At 38.7% G+C, this 21,183-nt stretch overlaps 1 protein-coding gene across 3 annotated transcripts in view; it reads left to right on the top strand.

Moving 5' to 3' along the window:
- Positions 1-21,183, top strand: part of PHKA2 (phosphorylase kinase regulatory subunit alpha 2) — a 44,326-nt gene that overhangs the window by 6,193 nt on the left and 16,950 nt on the right. For all 3 annotated transcript variants that reach the window (XM_014875812.2, XM_088160248.1, XM_088160249.1), the window contains exons 3-21: positions 526-573; positions 1,026-1,194; positions 2,026-2,108; positions 2,705-2,785; positions 3,811-3,909; positions 4,212-4,358; positions 4,617-4,670; positions 5,220-5,342; positions 7,289-7,384; positions 8,780-8,887; positions 9,584-9,662; positions 11,098-11,232; positions 13,033-13,142; positions 15,475-15,619; positions 16,098-16,176; positions 17,613-17,776; positions 18,433-18,606; positions 19,747-19,835; positions 20,894-21,027. In XM_014875812.2, coding sequence (XP_014731298.1) covers positions 526-573; positions 1,026-1,194; positions 2,026-2,108; positions 2,705-2,785; positions 3,811-3,909; positions 4,212-4,358; positions 4,617-4,670; positions 5,220-5,342; positions 7,289-7,384; positions 8,780-8,887; positions 9,584-9,662; positions 11,098-11,232; positions 13,033-13,142; positions 15,475-15,619; positions 16,098-16,176; positions 17,613-17,776; positions 18,433-18,606; positions 19,747-19,835; positions 20,894-21,027 — 2,117 coding nt within the window. The remainder of the gene's footprint in view (positions 1-525; positions 574-1,025; positions 1,195-2,025; positions 2,109-2,704; positions 2,786-3,810; positions 3,910-4,211; positions 4,359-4,616; positions 4,671-5,219; positions 5,343-7,288; positions 7,385-8,779; positions 8,888-9,583; positions 9,663-11,097; positions 11,233-13,032; positions 13,143-15,474; positions 15,620-16,097; positions 16,177-17,612; positions 17,777-18,432; positions 18,607-19,746; positions 19,836-20,893; positions 21,028-21,183) is intronic.

The raw sequence follows: 21,183 nt of genomic DNA, 5'->3' as shown, positions 1-21,183 counted from the left end.
TTTTGAGGCTATATTTTTGGGGTGAAAAGGTAGGGTTGATTATTTAATGCCCAGTCTTGCACTTCTCTACATTCACACTTATGGCCCTTTCTCTACCAGTCACTTGATTTTTGTTGTACTGTATAAAGAGTGGAAGAAGCTCTACAGATTTTGCAGTCATGTCAATGTCTTGAAGTCATCTCCCAACGTTCCCTAGATCTGTCACTCAAAAAATTATTAGTATTAATAGTCTTACAAGACATAGCATTCTTCTTACTTCCTTTAGCTGGATAGAAGGACCACGGAGAGTTGTTCCACTGTTTAGAGAGGACCTTTGGGAAGAGACTTCTCCTAGATAGGGATGAAGGAATAAAATCTGATCAGCATATTTAAAAAAAAAAAACATACGAAACATTTTGGGCAAATACACATTCTTTTTTATCTTTGGCAAGGCATTAGTAGAGGGTGTGAACTTGGCCACTTTTGAATGTTGTTTGTGAGAGCTGATGAGGCTGAAAGTGTCACTGGTCTGTTTTGTTCCTGCAGAATGTTGTGAAGCTGATGCGGGGACTCTTGCAGTGCATGATGAGACAGGTAATGCTATAAGATTGAGTTGAATTAGTAGATGTTGTATGTACAAAGCATTTCATTGAAGCGTGTAGTTCTTGTGTTTGTGCAGATGATGGTGTGGGGAGTCTTCTTAAAACTCTTGAGCAAAACACTGACCTTGCTTCCACTTCTTGTCCAAGTAATATTTTGAGATTAAATTAGAGCTTTATCTTTGCAAACTGATTTTCACTAAGATGCATGCTGTAGTTTAGATCTGAACTCAACAAGGTAATTTAATCGTATTCTTTCCTGTAGAGATGTGGATTTAACTGGAGTCTAAAGTCAGAGTGGTGTTTAAGCCCTCTGATCATTCAAAACTGAGTGAGGTAACTGGATTAAGACCTCAAGATTCTCCTCACCTAAGAATGTTAATTTTGACATAATTTGGAGAATTTATTCCAAAATGTTTCAGATTTGAGATTTGTGATGTTTTCTAGGTAGATAAGGTAGAGAAGTTCAAACGCACTCAGAGTACCAAAGACTGCCTCCATGCCAAGTATAACTCTGCAACTTGTGCCACGGTGGTTGGGGATGACCAGTGGGGGCATCTACAAGTGGATGCAACTTCCCTCTACCTGCTCTTCTTGGCACAGATGACTGCATCAGGTAAGCAGAAGATATTTTTGCCTTTTACTGCAGCCTCTTCTATTCCAGCATTTATTTTAAAAGGACAAAAAATAGTAACCAGCTCTAAAGATCTTCATATAATTATTACTCAGAAGCAAGTAATGTTTCTCTGGAAAAGAGATATGCCTTTTTTGGAATTTCATGTTTATAGTAATTGGCAATGTCTATGCCCTTAATCAAGGCATCGAATACATGAGATATTAGAGTCATGTTAGAGAAGTCTCATCTTTAAAGATTTCATCGGATGCAACCACATTTCTTCAGAGAGTGGCAACATCAAGTGAGGTGCACTTGTGCCATCAGAGTTTTTTCTTTTACTGGTGCTGTTTTATCTTGTGTTCTTCTTCTTCGTGCTCCTCCTGTGAGGATAAGGAATAGTTTTCTTACATGTTTTTCTGCCCTTGAAACCCTTTGCAATTGATCCCTGCAGAGCAGGCACCTGGTCATCTTGAAAATTCTTAGGCACTAAGCAGGCAGAGGGCTGGGGAGCTGCAGGAATTGGTGTGCACTGCTCTGGGGATACAGAGCTGGCACAGGTGCCTCTGCTTTATACCCATGGTCTGAGTGTCACCCTCACAGAGGTGGTTTTTGGCTGGTCTTTGAAACAGTCTGTATTGGTAGGGTTTGAAGTATTTTGTCAGTAGCAAGTATTGAGGCTTGCTGCCTCACCTTTGGAAATCAGGATGAGTTTTTCCGTCGATTTCAGTGAGCAGGGATTGGTAGCAAGTAAACAAAAGCATGAAACTCACTGAAGAGGAGCTATTGCAGTTCTGATACAATATAATTATTCTCTTTCCTTCTTTTGATCAGGGCTACGTATTATCTTCACCCTTGATGAAGTTACCTTTATCCAGAATCTTGTTTTTTACATAGAGGCTGCCTACAAAGTTGCTGTACGTAGTAATTTATATGTAAATCATCTGAACACTGCTCCAGCGTGGGTGGAAAATTATTTATTGCTGGAGAAGTATAATAAGAACTTGTTTTTTCCACGAGAAGATATCAGAACCTGTCAGTACTTTACATTGTGAGCAGGATCTTTGGAGATGTTGGGAGGGCTGTGGAGGATTTACTGCTGCATGGATGACTTGTTCTATCATAATAATAGGGGGTTTTATTGATAATTAATATTATTTCCTGATGTCTAACTATAAGTCTTGTGGGCCTGTCTGGAAAGGGCAGGTTGTTAACAAACCAAGTTGAAGGGACATGGTGAGAAACATGCACAGGAAGAGGGATAAAAGGCTTTGTGTGTTCTATGAAGGCAGTGATTCATGACTGTGATCCTGCTGGGGTTTACTTTTCAAACATGAGAAGGATCTCTTTTGAGACTTGGAGCCCCTTTTCTTCTTCTTTTTTTTTTTTTTTTTTTTTTAAGGCAAATAATAAACTAATTTCATGTAGGGGTGGGGAGTTGTTGTGGGACAGGGGGCAGAACATTGTTTTTGTATATAATCGTGCCATTTTGTTCTTGATGATGTTGTTACAGGATTATGGAATTTGGGAACGTGGTGATAAGACAAACCAAGGAATCCCTGAACTGAATGCAAGCTCCGTAGGGATGGCCAAAGTGAGAATGTCTTCCTGACACCTCCTTCATGGCTGCTTTGTTGTGCTTAAGGGCTCTGACAAGCCTGATGGCTTTCTTTGTATGGTCTTCTTGGCCACTGCAGTAGTTAACTGATTGTATAAGAATTTTTGTTTAGGTATGAGTATTTTTTAGTGTAAAATCTTTGAGATAATGGCTCTCATTGAAAGACCTCAGCACAGTTGTTCCAAGAATTACAAGAAGTGTCCCAGATTAATTGAACCATAAATCTGACAGGTTCAGTGAGGTGCAGTCTTATAAAGTCTCTGGTTTTCTTCCCTCCTTAATTCGTCAGCCTCAGTATCATATGTGATGTTGTCATGGTAAGATTAAGTCAGAAGTAAATTGTAAAAAAACAACAGAATATCAGTTAAATAAATTTTCTACAAGTAATTTAGAGAGAAAAATGAATGAAGATATACTTAAAAGAAAGTGGATATTTCTGATTCCCTCATAGCACAGGGTCACAGAGATACTAAATGAAGCTCAGAAGCCATAAATGCAAACGTGCAATTAACAACTACCTCATTACATGGTGTCTGAGGGGCAGACAGAAGACAAATATTGTTAAGGTCAAAGGTGTATTTGCCTTTCAGCGGGATTTGTTAGGTCTTGTGTGCACTGCAAGAGGGAGAGACTGCTGGTCTTGGCCCCACACTGATAAAGGAGGCTATTTTTGAATATAGGACAGGACAAGCATTTTTTTACTAAGTATGTCAATATTTAGATGATGTCTCAGTGGAAACCCAGCTCCCAGGTTTTTTTGCTTTGCCTTTAAATTGTAGGAAGAATCACTGGTATATCAATCCTCTATCCTACTAGTTGAAAACCAGAAATAGTTACTTTTTTAAAATATTGCCAAGCTTCCCTTTAAAGATGAAAAGAATGTCAGTGGGGAAAATTGCTGTCTTATGTAATTTCTTTCAGAGATTAAGCACAAGTGCTAGGGTATATACTTGGTTTAAAAGGTATTTATTGATTTTGGGTTGTTGTTTGGTTTTTTGAAGGCTGCTTTGGAAGCAATTGATGAACTAGATCTTTTTGGAGCTCATGGAGGACACAAATCAGTGATTCATGTTCTTCCTGATGAAGTGGAACACTGTCAGGTAAAAATTAGTCTGCTCTTTGCTTTACTAGGGGAAAACCTAACACCCTTTTTTTAAAAATGAAATGTTGATTAACTAAGCCAAGAATGTAACATAATAAGGACATCTTCAGGCTATGCTGTTTACCCTGTTCCTAGTAGATCATGTGAAACTGAAGCATTCTCAGTCTAACTCAGTTAAAAATAACTGTACAGACTTCTCTGTCAGTTTACAAACAGTGTAGTCTCATTTGCACTTGTCATAGTTTCTTTGAAGTAGGTAAATTGTTTTACACCCCCCTCTTCTGTTCTTGTTTTGCTCAGTCTATTCTGTACTCCATGTTGCCAAGGGCATCCACGTCAAAGGAGATAGATGCTGGCCTTCTGTCTATTATTTCTTACCCAGCTTTTGCAGTGGAGGATGTAAACCTTGTTAATGTTACCAAGAGTGAAATCATATCCAAATTGCAGGTAAGGATTGACTTTATTTTTGTTTTCCAAAGAGAGAAGTAGAACCTCTTTCTAAACCAAAAATCCTAATTAAACAAGTGTTGCTAGACTTGGTTCATCTATGCATGAAGAGAGGGAGGAAGATCCCTAAGTGACCAGTAAAATATATAAACATAATAAAATAATAATAATAAATAATAAAACATACCTTTGTGCTGACATTAGTCTGTGAGGAAGAAGTGTATGGGAAATTTTCTACGATGATATCTGTTTTTACAGGGCCGTTATGGCTGCTGTCGCTTTCTCCGAGATGGTTACAAGACACCCAGAGAGGTACTTCTGATGTATATTTATGATGTATATTTTCAGTAAGAACATGGGAAGAATTTTATCTCTTCTTTATAGACATATTTTATTTGCATGAAGGGGTGAAGTTCTCCACCACTGCTAAGACATCTTAGTGGATTTGGGGGTAATCCAGATATCCAACCTGGAAAGACACATATTTGAGAGAGGCTAAGGGTTTATAAAACAGTTATTGAGGACAGAACTTAATTCATAATTCTGTCAGAAATTAACCCTTAGATATGCTTATGATTTCTAAGATAAAGTAGTATCTCTGAAACATCCCAAAATATCTTTGAACTGAGGCAGAGCCAAATCGTTTGGGAGACACTTAGATCCTGAGACTGGGAAGGATCAATTTGTCTAGAGTACCATTAAATGAGTTTGAGAGTGACAAAGTCAAGAGACTGCATGGAAGCTATTTCTGGTGGATTCATTTGTTTCTATGCTTTAATTTGTATAAAATAGACTACCATTATGATTGGAATATAAGTGACTTATTTACTGTGACTAAATGAGCGTGGTTGAATTTTTTAGGATCCAAGCAGGCTGCACTATGATCCTGCTGAGCTCAAGCTCTTTGAGAATATTGAATGTGAGTGGCCAGTATTCTGGACATACTTCCTAATTGATGGAATATTTAATGAGGACAAAATTCAGGTGAGGAAAGAAGAAATTGCTTTCAAATTGCATAACCATTTACCCACAGTATTTTGTAACTTTGTTCCGTGTTTGTTTGGGGTATTATTTGGATATTCCACCCTATTAGCAGAGTGAAATAGTCTTCAGCCAATTTCACCTTCCTGGGGAGTTCATGATGTGGTAGAGAGGCAGCAGGGCTGTGCACACTGGGGCCTGGTTGCCTTCTGCCTACCAGGTTGAGTGGCTCTGTTGGCTGGGGTGGTGAAACTGGGCTGAAGAGGGTTTATTTGCCTGGTTTTGTCTTATCACCAACTTTGATGCCCCATTCACAATTACTTCAGGATGAGACAAGCTTCTTTTTCCCCAACCTCTCTGGCTTGGCTGCTGAGAGCAAGATTCATAGTAATTTAAGTCTTTTTGTACATTCAGAGAGATTTGGTATTGGCTTATGTGGGACAATTTCATTTTCACTAATTCCCTAAGTCACTTCGTGCTGTTACTGTGGTCAGTGGAACTAAATTGATGTAGCCCTCTAGAGGTTATGGTGGCACCTGGGGAGTATTGGTGAGTTAAAGACCAGCAAGTAGCCAGGACTAAATGCATTCATACCAGAACTTCTGCAGATTGGTAGCTTGAAAGAAATTAAGACTATATGTGATTTAAAATTGCCTAGTATGCAAAGGGATGGGAGATTGCTAAACTCCTTTAAAATTTGAAATGTTATCTGAAAAAATTCAGAGAGTTTCAGACCAAAGAGCCCTCTGTCTGTATCAGATATTGCAAATCAAGTGAAATTCCTCCTAACACTAGACACATAAAATGAATGCAGTAAAAGTAGTCTGGTGAAGAGAGAAATGGCATTATTTTGTGAGGGGGAAAATCAGAAAGTTTACTGAAACTTAAATATTGCCAACAAAATACCACTTCCTGAAGTGGTCTCTAGATCTTAGTTGGATTATCTGGGATAGTATGTACCTCGTTGTTTTTTTTGGTGTGCAGATGGACTTTTCTAGGGCATGGTCAGGGCAATTGAAGTTTCCACTGTTTAAACATAGCTGAATGAGTCACTGAGACACTCAGGTGAGTGTCTAGTCCCCAATTACTGCTGCAACAAAATGGTTTCGCTAGAAAAATAAGCATCCTGAGGACTCAAAAAAAGTGGAGTGGGATAGGATACTGAAAATGTCAGTGTATGTGAACCTGGGTACCTTACTTTGAGTGATCCACTGTACTCAGGAATAGCAGAAAAAGGATTTCTAAGGCAGGTGCTGGTAGTGCTTGGAAAGTTTCCCTTGAAGTAAAAACTTGGAATAGATAGTTAATAAATGGAACAAGCTAAGGAATCTGGTAAAAAAAAAGTATTACATGTTCTTAACAGTCTGCTATTCCTAATATGTTGTCTAATACCACAAGAGCAAGATGATTTGCTGTTCAGTGAACTTAGATATTTTTAAACATATCTTAAGCTCTATTTTAACTTTTTCTTGTGACAAAATTTTAATCAAATCAGTTAAGAGGAACTGATTTCCCAATCCTAGAAAACAGGATTCAGTAAGCCATAGGCAAATGTTCATGGCATACAGCTAATAATTTATACTCCTTACACTCTGACAGATACTGGCAGTCTGATTTCTGTGTCACTGCACTGTCATCCATTGAAAATTCCATGCAGGATCTGTTCCAGTGACTTCTCAATAGGAATATATTGGAAGTTTTGTACTGCAGCAGTGTGTTAAGATTAAAGACAAGTGTTCCATATTTCTCATAACATTGAAATGCTGGAACAATCTGATAATTTGAGCCCTGTTCTTCCATCATCAGCAAGTTATGATTCCTCCACCCCTTTTTTTTTCTTTCTTAATTATATGAACTTGCAGTAAAAAAGTACTGTTCAAAAATACTTTATTGTTTCAGTTCTGTGGACTGTAATGTGAATTCTCACTCTCTTTTAAAAATAATTCCAGGTACAAGAGTACAGAGAGGCTCTGGAAGGAATACTTATTAGAGAGAAGAATGGATTAGTGCTAATGCCTGAGCTGTATGCAGTCCCTCCAGAAAAGGTATTGTGAAAATGCAGCATCCACTTCTGAATGCGAAGTAGAGAGAGCAGAGGAATGTCAGTCTTATAGTTTTCTTGTGTCTGATGAATCTAAACCAACAATAAAAAGCACCATTGCACACTTTTCTAGAAAGAGACCTCTCACAGCTCCTGCTGAGAAATTATAAACTTTAGGGTTCCAAATGGTCACATTTTTCACTTGCAGATTTGAGTGTCTGTGGAAATATTACAGCAGGTCTAAAATTTTACATCCTTAGAGCAAGACATATATTTAAGAAGTGTTGATACTGACTTAGGAACTGATGCTCAAAGAAGAAATAAAGCACAGATTGTCCTGCCTGTCTAGTATTGATTGATTGTGCTGCCCTTTTCCAGAGCATGTATGGGAGACAGGTTTCAAAAGGATTAGGATTTAATCTGGAGTTTTTGTTTGGTTTGTTTTGGGTATTTTCTTGTCCGCCACCTTTGCTGTTACTGTTTATCTCATTCTCCCATTGTGACAGAGAAATTCAGACGAGCTTATGTGCTCTTCCATGCTATTTGCCTTTGTATCCCTCCCTGCCAACTTCTTCTCCCACTCCAGACTTCTCAGCCCTCACTCACTAAGGGTGTGGAGCCTCCTGGGTTGGTCTGAGTTGCTCAGCCGACAGCTGATGCCTTGCTCGCAGATCTGAGGTGGAAACTGAATTGCCTTCCTAGTGGGAACAAGCGTGTAAGAGTCCAGAGCCTTCTTGTGAATTTTGATATGATGATAATGATCTGAAAAACATGCTACATAAATAGAGTAGATTCTGTCTGTCTGTAAAAGAAATATGAAATAGCTGCCTGAAGATGTAAAAACCCTGGGAGGGTTTTTGCCCTGTCCTCAATAGATCTGTATACTGCAAAACTAAGGCAGGTTTTCTGAATTTTCAGAATTTCTGAATTCTACCCTTAATTTTTCTATTGACTATCCTTGCTAATGCAGAAAAGGTGGAATGATGTTAATATTGGAAAGCACCTTTGCTTCAGAAAGTTGGGTAGACATCAGTGAAGTTGAAGTATTATCTTGGAAGGGGTTGGAAAACAAACACCCAGTTACCTATGAGCAGCCAAGAGGGAAGGCAGCAAAGGCATGGTGAGAGGAAAGTGGAAGAGCTAATTCCAAAGCTGTAATTGCATGTGGACTCCCTATTCATCCTCCAGCTTTAAAGGGTGGGAAAAGGTGCAAAAAGGTAGTATAGTTTTTGTCTCAGAAAATGTGTAGCCTTAAAAGTGAAACCACAACGTCTGCCTCAGTAGTATGAGCAAGCTTGAGAAGGTTGATGTTAGACTGTCTGTCTGCAAATTCTCACATGTTATTGATTGTTCTTCACAACTTTAGGGTAATTCTTTTTGCTTGTGTATTTGTCTTCAGGTGGATGAGGAGTATGAAAATCCTCACTCAGTGGATCGTGTCCCAGTGGGAAAGTTGCCACATCTTTGGGGCCAGTCATTGTATGTCCTGAGCTGCTTGTTAGCAGAGGTAGTTATTTCTTTCATAGTAGATAAATTTATATTTCATTTTGTTAGAGATGGCTTGGGCTTTAAGTACAGTTTGGTTAACAGGTAGGGGACAGTGGATTTTCCAGTAGAAACATGTACATGAACGATGAAAGGCTGACTCTGAGATTTCAGGACATTTATTTTTGCTTTTTAATATAGCTATACAATTGTCTGTTTCTAATCAAGCTGAGTAAGTTGTCACATGGTCTGGATATATGGTTAGAATAGAGGTGTATGCCCAGGCTGACTTGGCTGCTCCAGAGCCAGGATTTTGGGCCATTTCAGCTTTACTAGGCTATTCCTTGCTCTGTGGCATGATGTATCTACTAGTCAGACACAATAAAGTCAGACTAGTTATAAGAAGCACAAATATCTCTGTGGAGCTACAAAAAAAAGCACTTTTCTGGTGAAATTATGTCAGCTGCTGTAACTCTGAAATAGGAATTCTGAATACAGATTGTGTCAGTCAGAACCATTTTCTTGTTGTTCCAAAAAATATTGCAGCCATTGTTTTTATTGAATGTACTTCTTAGTGGACAGGGTAGACAGACCAGGCTTTTAAATCCTGCTGTCCTGAAAAATATGAAAATTGGTTAGGATTTATTCTAGATGTCAGAAGCCTTTTGCTTAAATTGTTTGTTTCCTTACTTTTTTCTTTCTTTTGCATTTGTTTTAGGGATTTCTTGCTGCAGGTGAAATCGATCCCTTAAACAGGAGATTTTCCACTGGATTTAAACCTGATGTTGTGGTACAAGGTGAGGGAATTCTGTGAACATTGCGTGTGAATTGAATCATGTGGTGGCAAAGTCCCTGTGCACAGGAGAGATGAAAGATGTGTTTAAAAATAATGTGGATTTTTTTTGCATGCGACATGGATGCTTTGATGACACCGAGAGAAGGGGAAAGATTTAGTTTACTTAGCTGCCTTTTCCCAGGAGGGAACATCAGGTTTATGACATTATAACATTATGTTAATTTGTTAAAATTTTAAGACTTGTCTGGAACTGGAGAGTGGCAAACTTAATCTTGTTGTGGAAAGGAAAATCTTCGCAGCTTCTAGAAAGAAGAAGCAGGACTGAGAGGAGATGGATCAGGTTAATCAGGTTTCATGTAGCTCCTTTTCAGAGGAACCAGAGCACACTGAGTGCTGAGGATCCCTGTACACAGAGGTGAGGCACACAGAGTTACCAGCTTTTGGCTGCTGCAGGGAGTAGCCTCTGTAGTTTGTGCAAGGACAGCCAAAACCAGAAATGAAGTAGAGAGCAAACACCAGCAGATCAGGTCTTAAAGACTTTTTCAGGGCCTGGACTGCTCTGAAAGAGCAACCAGCTCATTTATCAGGAGCAGCCTTTGTAAAGGATCCTGTGACCTGAGCTGGTGCTTGTTTACCATTGGTGCCTCATGGGAGTAGCATTTCATTATTCTGAAATGCTTCATTGCCAATAGAAATAGACATGTTTGCTTATTTTTAGCATTCTTTGGCAAGTATTCACAATACAAAGAACAATACTGCATTATTAGTCCCAAATCAACAAGCCACTTATCATGGGCAAAACCTCAAGTGGGACAAGAGATGGGTTCTGGACCTGGATTGTAAATTCCTCTCATTAGGGATTTTTTTTTTCTCCCTACCTCTGCCATTTTGTGTCCTCTGAAACATTTATTGCTCTTCAAGTGACAGCATCTGTTCCCCAGTGACTTGGCTGCATTATTGTAATGTGCTATGTTAAAATAACAAAGATTTTCCAGTCATGTTTCGCTTTGTTCTATGGGGAGAAAGCCCAAAAAGACTCTGCTAAAAACGACTGTGTGATCCAAACTAGTGGTACTCAAAGAAATCAGAAGTGACTGATTAAGTCCCCAAGAACCTACTTTAACCTCAGCAGCTCTGACCCTGCTTTCAGCAGGAAGTTCCAGTAGAGACCTCAGAGGACTCTTCTGACCCTTCTGATCACCACTATTGTCCATAGTGGACAGGAATGGCAAGAAATACTGAGAAACAGAGAATTAAAATCTGTCTGTGCCCGATTGCAATCCCTTTTGATTTCATGAATCCATAAATTAGGAAAAAAGTGAGGCCTTTGTGCCTTTTTAGTTAACTAAATGCATTTGTTGAGAGGTGACAGTAGAAACAGTCAGTTAAAAAGAGAACATTGGGGTTTACTTGTGTTTTTGTTTTCTATTATACAGTAACTGTTTTGGCAGAATCTAATCAAATTAAGAATCTCTTGCAAAACCGTGGAATCAATGTTCAGAGTATTGCTGATATCCATCCACTCAGAGTGCAGCCAGCTCGCATCCTCAGCAACCTCTACACCATGCTGGGTAAGTATTTTGACATGGAAGCCTCTCTACTGCCAGGCAAGATATTTTTTTAAGAAGCTTAACCAACTTAGAACTTCTGTCTTAAATAAGGGACTCAAAATGGGGAAAAATTACCGTGTTAGAAAGGGTGGCAAGAATACAAGTTTCCCTGTGCTTTTGGAGTTAGACAAAAACTGACTCTTCTTTTGTCCTCCAGAAACTACTTCCACAGAGAAACTGGTTTTTGAAAAAATGCCTGGAAAACCACAGAACAAAAAATCAAATATTTTTCCTTTGAGAAGTCATTGGAGTCTGGAAACTGGGCACTATGATTTTTATCTTCCCGGCAGGCAGTCTGAGAAGTTTTCTGCTCCAAATCAAGGAAGCTGTGCTGCTATCAGAGCATCTCTGGGCTGTCAGGTTCTTGCTGAAGTTCCTTCCTACCCACAGCTGAGATAAGCTGCTGAAGCTCTCTGTCGCTGTTGCAAACTCAGAAGCCTTTGGGGCTTTTCTAAACACAGGACTTTACATACATTCCAGTTCCTCAGCAGAGGCACTCAAATCCTGTTTTCCTCAGAGCCTGAAGTGACTTAAATAAATGCCCCAAAGCTCTGACTGGTTCTAGTTGTTAAGTCTTTTCATAACTGGTTCTTGATAATCCTTGCTGGAATTATTTGGGTCTTGGTGGAAAGTTTGTTACGTGTATTCCTGATTTAACTTAGTTTTACTTCTTCAGGCATGCCAGCAACTCTTGACACAAAATTGTGGATGCTGCTATAAAGTAAAATTGAAGTGGGGTGACTCAGCACTGGTAGATTCCTTTGCTGTGTGGACAAGGGGAGCTGTATCCTGCTTCCCTTAGTCTGGAGCATGTTCCCATGGCAATTTGCTTACAGATAATGCTGAGGCTGTTCATGGGGTGAACATTTTTTGTTGTGGTAGTTTTTGTCTGTAAAGTTTGTTTCTTTGTTTTAACAGGGAGCTTTTTTTGGAATCATTCAAAGTAATGGGGCCTTCAGTTAAATTTTAGAAAGTATGCCTTTTACACGAGAAATGGTATATGTTCCTTCTGCAAAAGAATGTCGCTCTTCATCTCAAAGTTCTTTCAAAAATGAAACATTTGCAGGGCTTTGCTGAGGCTTACATTTATTTTATTATAATTCATAATAGCTTTCTTTCACTGGGCGGGGGGTGGGAGTAGTATGATTTGATACATTGCTTTTAACAGTGATTTCTTTGGGGATGTTCACAGTAGTATTTTTTAATACACATGGTTGTTTGGTTCTTATTCCTTGTGAGAAAGATTCAAGTCAGCTCCTGGCTGCTGGTGCAAAGGTTGTGGTGTGGATCATTTGCTAATAAGCTCTACTGAGAAAAATGAAGCTTACTAAAGCCTGATGAAAATCTGTTTATTGTATTTGGATGTACTTTGTGCGTTGATTTAGCCTGAAAGCATGAGTTTTTAGGGTCCTGTATTTGAAAACACTGGAATTTCTGGGTTATGTTGATGGCCTTGCTTTTGTAATATCACCTCGCCTGCCCTTTTTTGTGGGGAAGCTTTGGGTGATGAACAATTACTGTTATTATAAAATCAAATCCATGGTCAGTCAAACCAAAATTTAAATTTTTAATTAGGCCTTTGAAGGACTTTGACTGTTATATCCCTGCTTGCTACAAAACCAGTTTGTAGCCTTGCATTCTGTTACTTGTTTTCTGCCTGACTGGTATTAGTGGAGTAAATTTTCCTGTCAAAAGTGGTTATTTTGAAAATCGACACAGATGATTTTAGCTGAGATTCTTTTCTTTCTCTTTCCTTTCCAGGCCGGAACAAGAGCATGAAATTAAGTGGCCGACCACACCGACACATCGGAGTGTTGGGCACCTCCAAGCTCTACGTGATAAGAAATCAAATATTTGCTTTTACCCCTCAGGTAAGCATGTAAAGCTGTCAGGAAAATCACTCCTTTCTTAATGGTGAATCATTAGTGAAGCACTATGCTTTTCCCTGCTCTCATTGTACCTCAGGTAGAACAGGGCTGACACAGCACATGTGCTTTACTTTGTAGGGTTTTTAAGAGCATGGGATGATCAGCATGGTAGAACTGATAAATCTCTTTTCCATTATACAGACTCTGGTTTCTTTGGCTTTTGGCTTAGAACACAGCAAATCAATACAAAGTTGTTACTGATCTCTGCCTGCACCAACATTCTAATTGATTAAATAGTTTCTGCAGAAACAGATCACTTAATATATCTTTCTACCAATTGGTTTGATGAAAAATTTAGTACCACTTAAGTGTGCCAAATACTGTAACCCCTAGGAGGTGAAGGTGTGATCTTTTTGTTATATTGTTGAAAGGGTCAGTAGTGCTGAGAAATGGATATTCTGTCTTTTTTTTCTCTTTAGTGTGTTTTTTCAATGTTGCTGGAAGTTTGGATCCTTCTGTAATCAATGGCTTCTATTTATACATTTAATGAAATGCAACACACTTATTTCAATAGAATTATTCCAGCAGTTGGTACTAGATGGCCAGGGAGTCACTTACTCCAGGCATGTATAACTGATGCAGGATAAAGAATGCATCCACCCTTCTAAACACATGTTTGACTAATGAAGTCTTTAAACTCCAGCTGAAGGCATTCAGTGGACTTCATAGAAGGCTTCTGTACTGCTTCATAATGTCCAAATAAATCAGATTTACTGCAAAAAATGTAGATCCTTTCTCATTCTTCCCCTGCTTGTGATCAGTTGATCACAAGCAGTTTTATAAAATGTTGGTTGTTATGATACTTCACTGTACCAATTTTCACTTTTGCAAATAAGGGAAACATTTCTTAGAGATGTGATTTTTTTTTTTCAAAATACCTCTTAGTTCACATCTTACTATGTAAGTAGGACCCAATATTCCCACTAAAATCTTGTCATGTATCAAATAAGGACATACTTACTAGGATATTCCAAAATGGCATTTATCTTTATGTTAGCAACACAATGACAGTTCCTGCTTATGTTTTACTAAAACATCCATAACATTTTCCATTGTACTTTGAAGCCAGACACTTCCCCTGACTTTTTTTTTTTTTTAGGTAGATGGAGTTAATGTTTAATGTCACCTTCCTAAGGTTAGCAGTTAAATCATCTTGTTGATCTTGATGAGTGTCCACAAATTTTGTGATTTTGTCATTTGTATTTCATTCTCTTTTCTAGTGAGAACATTGATTAGGTGTGGGGCAAAGGCTGACTTAATTCAGATACAGTAATTCTGAATAATTTATTAATAACTACCTTTTGAGAACCATTTTTAAAGTAGTTCTGCTTCAGCTAATCTGTTGAGCTTGATTTTTGACCATCTTACTTTATAATTTTGTAATTATCTTGGCTGTCTCAAATTTGCTTTGTTTTCCTTTGCTTTCACACACTGAAATTGGCCTGAGTTTTTAAATGGCTCTTCCTTTTTAAAAACAGGCAGTGTGTTTCCTTGTCTCTGGATTTCTGGGACCTGTTCTTCCTAATTTACCAAAGCTAATTGCGAGTGGCTCAAGGATTGTTTTAGCTAGTTCCTGATTCCTTCTATGAAGAAATTTCTCTGGACTTTGGCAGCTTGAACTTCCATGTTCTTTATGCACTTACCCCTCCCCAAGGCTTATGAGCTTCCTTAACTTTGGTTATGGCTGCTTTGACACTTTACATTATTTGTCCAGCTTCTTTTGTTCCAGCTCTTTAAGTAGCCATAATAGTCTCTTACTGTGGTTCTTGGCTTCCTGCTGCAGTGGGAGCAGCACTTTGCCATTGCACATTTCATGTACCTTTTTTGCTCAGTAACTGCCAGCTTTTCTGTATTCTGCTTGACTTTAGGATGGTTCCCAAGAGACATACAGTTACTGGCTCCCAGTCCCAAGTGTGCACTTGAGCCTGTTTATTGCTTTTGTTACTATTATTAGCTTTTTTTCCACATTCAGAGTACTTCCATATTCCAGATCATAGGTCAGTGTAATTGGTCATTAGGAAGATTCTGCTTCATGGCTGTGATTGCCTAGGTCTTGTTTGCATGGCTTACTTTGATGGTCAGTCTACAGGCATAAGAAAATGGACTCTTGCACAAGCATGGATTTCTCTTTCACTGTCTGAGGCCTTTTTGGTTAATTCAGGTAATTTGTGTTGTGATCAGGAGTAGCTCACGGCTTTTGTGGATGATTTAAGGAAAGAAATAGAAAAAAATAAGGAAAGCACTGACAACTAACCCTATGTTTTCTCTTCTCTAGTTTACTGACCAGCACCACTTCTATCTGGCTCTAGACAATCAGATGATTGTGGAGATGCTCAAGACAGAGCTGGCTTACCTCACTTCTTGCTGGAGGATGACAGGAAGACCAACCTTGACATTTCCCATCACCCACACCATGCTTGGTAAACTTAATTTTCTCTGTTTCAAGCAGAGTAGATTACTGAAGGAGAATAGGATGGATGTTGGTTTGAGAGGAGACAGGTAGCAGGACTTCTAACATCAGAAGTATAGTTTAATTTTCTCATCTGTATGCTGAATTTGGATGACATGGTCATATTTAATTTTGGTTTTACTCCATCTTCATATGCTTCCATCACCCCATCATCTCCATGCTATTTCTGTTGAAAGTAATTTCACAGAAATCCTTTTGGGACTTGTCTTGAGCAGGTTGGTGTTTGTCTTTGGAACTTGTCTAAGGGTGGTGTTTTGTTTGCTTGTTTGTCTGGGATTCTGAATAAGCTAATATTGATAGCAGTTGTGGATTCTGCTTTAAATTTGCCTGATTTACATTGTATACAACACCCAGTAATTCACTGTTCACTGATGTGATAATTTAAGAATGTGTGGGTGAGCTTCAGTTCTTCCATTATTCTTTTTTAGTTGATGATGGTACTGACATTCATCCAGCAGTTCTTGCCACAATAAGAAAATTAGAAGATGGTTATTTTGGAGGTGCAAGGTAATGTCAGAATCTCCAAATTATTGTCTCAATGATTTTTAAGATTTAATCCTGTAAAAGTCTTGGTTTTGAACTTGTGATAGTGTGCAGACTTTGTACTAGAATTCTGCAGAGAAGGAAGTTGAAGCTTTAATTGTTAGTGGCAGTCAAATTGTAGCTGGACCTCAGGTGCAATGGAAAAAATCTGTCTCCCAAAAAGTGTACGATCTCTGCCATTAATAGATAAAGAAAACAAACATAAAATCTTTGGAAATATGAAATCTTGACTCTGGCTGGGCTTCTGTTATTAAAAGGTAAATTACTTTCACAGTTACTGGGCATGATTTAAACATTGATTGCATATAGTACTTGTAAGCTGGTGTGTTCCATTCATCCACGTGTAAAATATGATGCCACAGTACCTCCCTATTCTTTTTCTATTTGCCCTCTCAATCACTATCTTCCTTTGACAATCAGATATTGTCATGGTTTAAAACCAGTCAACAACTCAGCCCCACATGGCCACTCACCCACCCTCCCCTTAATGGGACTGGGGAGAGAACTGGAAGAATACAAGTGAGAAAACTCGTGGGTTGTGATAAAGAGAGTTTAGTAAATAGAGCAAAAGCTACACATGCAGGCAAAGCAAAATGGGAAATTCATTCACCATTTTCCATGGGCAGGCAGTTCAGCCATCTTCAGGAAAGCTGGATTCCGTCAAATGTAACTGTGGCTTGGGAAGACAAACCCCTGTACCCCTGAACATCCTCCCCTTCATCCTTCTTCCTCCAGCTTTATATGCTGAGTATGACACCCTATGGTATGGAATGTCCCTGTGGTTAGCAGGGGTCAGCTGTCTGGCTGTGTCCCCTCCCAGTTCCTTGTGCATCCCCAGTCTGTGCTGGTGGGGTGAGGTGAGAAGCAGAAAAGGCTGAAATGCTGTGTAAGCCCTGCTTGGCAATAACTAATACATTCCTGTGTTGTCAGCACTGTTTCCAGCACAAATCCAAAGCATAGTCCCATCATTAACTCCTATCCCTAAATGCAGCACAGATGGTTTAGCAGCCTCCAGTTCTTTGAAAAGACACTGCCATTCATGAGGCCTTCTCAGCCCCAGTTTCTTATGCATTATCCTTGGAGCTCAGGTCTTTGTTCAGGGTATCTCTTCATACAAACATGCAACACTCTGCATAATTAGGCTTTGAGTTAGGCCACTTACCATGACACAGTTAAAATCTATTAATACCTAGAGCAGTAAGTACCCAGCTGGATCTGCAAATGTTGTTTTCCTTTTTTTTTTATTTTTCCGTGTCAGTTTCTGTGGCTTTATAGTTGCCAAAGGTGGATTGAACAGTAGGTTTCATAAATTTTGGAGGAGTTGTTAAGAGCTAAGTGAGCATTAATCAGTATCAGAATGATGGATATTAATGCTCTTTGGCATGTGTCCCCTTTTGCAGGGTGAAGATAGGCAAGCTATCAGAATTTCTTACCACCTCTTTTCACACATATCTGAGCTTCCTGGATCCAGACTGTGACCTGAAACTGTTTGATGACCGTAATGACGACTGTCATAGTCCTGACAGTGAATATGGAGACTACCCAGCAGATTTCTGTGAAAAAGGTAGTAGTGTTTTTTCACTTGGTGTTTTTTTCTCTGCCAAGTTCTATCAGCAGAGCCTGGGTTTGCCTACAGTGCAGAGCCTGTTCTATGCACAGATGATGGTCATTTGGTTTTCTCTTGCATCCACCTGAGGACAGGATCTGCATGACTCAGTTTGGAGAATGAAGTCGTGTGTGTTCTTCCTGCATTTGTAGTATGGCATTGACTGGCAACTGCTACAGCAAAGCTGAGTCTGGAGAGTGAGCAGGTAGGGAGGTGTGGAAGAGGTTAGAGGGAAGTGGACTATGAAGAGTCATGGACAAGAGCTTGTGTGGAAGAGATAATAGAGTCTTAGAATCATACAAGTTGGAAGAGATTTATACAATCATCAGGTCAAACTGTTTTCTATGATGTACCAGCCAAATAAAACCCCTTTTGATTCCTTTCAAAGACAAAGCTAGCTTCTAAATCCGTTTTCAGTGTCAAAAAATGATTTTTTTTCTTTTGTTTCCAATTTATTTGGCTTAAAAATCTTTTACTTACACTAGTTTTGCATATTCGAGTGCCCTTATAAATAAGCAAGAATATAGTGGTGTGTTTGAATAAGAAAGTGATGATGATACATAATGATTTTTACCTTTAAGAAACCTGTTTTTTTTTAATGTATGTTACACTAGATAGCCAGGATGAGCTGGATCAGTATATAAATGATGTCCTGCAGAGCACAGCACTGAAGTCATACCTGCCTCCAACTTCAAACAAAATGAGTCAACCACCTGTGTTCAGTGCAAACCATTCCACAGAAGAGATACTGTCAATAATGGCCAAGACAAAGGGCTTAGAAGTTCCAGGTATTTCTCCCTATTGTTTATTTAGTGATTTAAAAATCTGGTTTGGCTGCTACAGCTTACGTTCAAGTATTTAAGAATTATACCTTTTGACATACTTGTGCCACTAGTTCTTTCTGTATAGAGAAGAAACAAGAAATTCCTAAAGTAAGAATGACTGAAGCTGTTGCTGTCATGTTCCCACAGTATCCTGTGTCATGGTGTTTACACAGAAAGCCTGCAATGAAATGTAACATTTAGTCAAACTTAGTGTTATGGAAGCTGCTACAGCTTCTTAGTTGGATAGAATTTTAGAACCCAAATCAGTTAATTAATTGTTTTGTCTTTGCTTGTATAAAGGCAGACAAAATGTAGTTTTTAATTTTAATAAAGTTGCTGTGGAATGAAATGTTTCAATGCAAGAAAAACGTAGATATTCGCATGTACTTTCTAAATTTCTAAGAACAAATGAAGTAAAGAGGGAACACCATCTTTCTAATCATTTCTGCTAGCCTGATTGGAGGATATACACCAAAATAAGACTTAGCTGAATTTGTAAATCGATTCCAACACATGCAGTGTTTTATATGTAGATATGTAGTATTCAATGCCCTGGTCAATGGAAGACTTCCCTTAACTTCAGTGTAAATTAATAACTTCCAAACTTTTTTGTTAGTCTTTTCTGCTATCTTTCATGTGCCATGTCATCTGATCTTCCATTGAATTCAACATATGAAGTTAACAGAGCATTAACCTGCCTTTAGCATTATAATTTTAGTTATGAAGTCTTACCAGTTAGGCCATTTTCTCCACTCATTTCCTGCTGAAATGTTCAAAACACGTGGCAGGGTCAGGTCGTTGGGCTGCAGGATTTCAGAGTCACGGGCCAAATAAGAGGGATCAGCTGAGCATGTAGCCCCTGAGCCTTTGGCATGTTGATCTCAGAAACTCCCAGAGCAAACCTGCAGGGAGATAAGGTTCAGAACATGAGCTGGTTTCAGAGTTCCATGCACAGTGTCTCAGAAACACTGCCTCTATATTTTAACTCTTGGAGATATTTCTGGTTTTTTTAACCTAGTCAAGCTGCTTTATGTAGGTGTTTCTGATATTCATGTTACTGAAATGACTTTTTTTTCTTTCTGTTCTGGTGGCTTTGCTTTCCAGCCGTGTCTATGTCTCTTCCCACTAAAGTTCTGAACACACACCGAAAGTCTCTGAATCTTGTTGATAATCCTCGTTTCTTTGAGACAAAGGTAAGGTGTGGGAATTTTTATGCTGTTTGTGGTTTTAGGATGCAATGCCTTTCCTTGTGTTTTCCTTCCAAACCCTACACCAGGTGTCATTTTTTCTTCACAGACTTCCAAGGCTCTCCCTTGTTTTCAAAATTATTTTTTTGGCTGGATGAAGGTTTTTTTAGTCAAATAGGCACTGTCAAGTGGAAAGTTTTTAATTGCATGTGTAAAACACAAAAGAACATAGTAGTTGCTTTATTTTTAAAAGCCAAAAGTTAAGTCATTGTCTTTAGTTCTAGCTGAACACAAGGGGAAGGACAGGATGTTCACAGCCTTTAGAGATGTCTTCCAAGAAATACTGCTTACAGTAACATCTGAGCAAGAGGGAATGTGTGAATGTCCTTAAGGCACCAGCCAAATCCCACCTCAAGCCATGAAGATGGGGTTGTGCTGGACACTTGTTTTGTCTTGGTATTTGTGACCAGCTGCTGAGAATGGCTAAAAGAGATTGTATCCAGCCTCCTGAAGGATTCTGCTCTGCACAAGGCTCTGTTTGTGGGAATGGTATTTTAGGATTATATAAATTGCTGAGCAGCTTGTTAAACAAAACTTCTTTTCATCCAAGAATTCAGCGTAGGATTACATCATCTGATTAGTTATCATTTTACTTTCATAAACTTGGAAAATTTATAATGTCACTATCTGCATTCATAAAGTGCCACTTGTATCCAAGTTAGAGATGGAACTCAAAAAGCTCTGAATTATTTAAATTAAAAAAAAGGATAGTATCTCTCTGCTTGCAGATGATTTCATTTATTTGTTTTGTAAAAAAAAAAAAAAAAAAGATACAAGGTTCCATTCTGGGGGTTGTGTTTCTTAGGATTAGTCTCCTTTCTGTGCCTGCAGTACCCTGGCAAGAACTAAGTGATATGTCTGTATTTCAAGTACAGAGCTTCGTTGCAAGTCTATTGTGTTTTTTTAATGGGAGATGGAAGGTACAGGAAGTTACAGGAAGTTACAGATCTGCTACTTTTTTCAAGGTCATGTCTTTTGATTTTTTTATCCATCTTTGTTATCAGGACTGTGAAAATGTTTTGCACTTACCTAAAGATGCTCATGGTGATTTGGATTGCAGGAAGCTCGTTGATCAACTGAAGGAATGTCCAACACTTCATGATCAAGCAGATATCTTGTATATTTTGCATATACTCAAGTAAGTTGCCTGAGTATGAACTTCTGCATCTTTAAGTTTGGTCACAGGTATCTGGTTATTCTTGTGCAAACGATTTCCACTGTTCAGGTTGTGTTTTGAGGGGACAGTGGAAATATTTTGTGCTTTAACAAGTATATTTTCAGTTAGTTTGATTAC

Source organism: Sturnus vulgaris, chromosome 2 (assembly GCF_052056855.1).
Source record: "Sturnus vulgaris isolate bStuVul1 chromosome 2, bStuVul1.hap1, whole genome shotgun sequence".
NCBI lineage: Eukaryota > Metazoa > Chordata > Aves > Passeriformes > Sturnidae > Sturnus > Sturnus vulgaris.
Note: the sequence above shows the minus strand (reverse complement) of the source record. Positions and strands in the feature narration are given on the sequence as shown.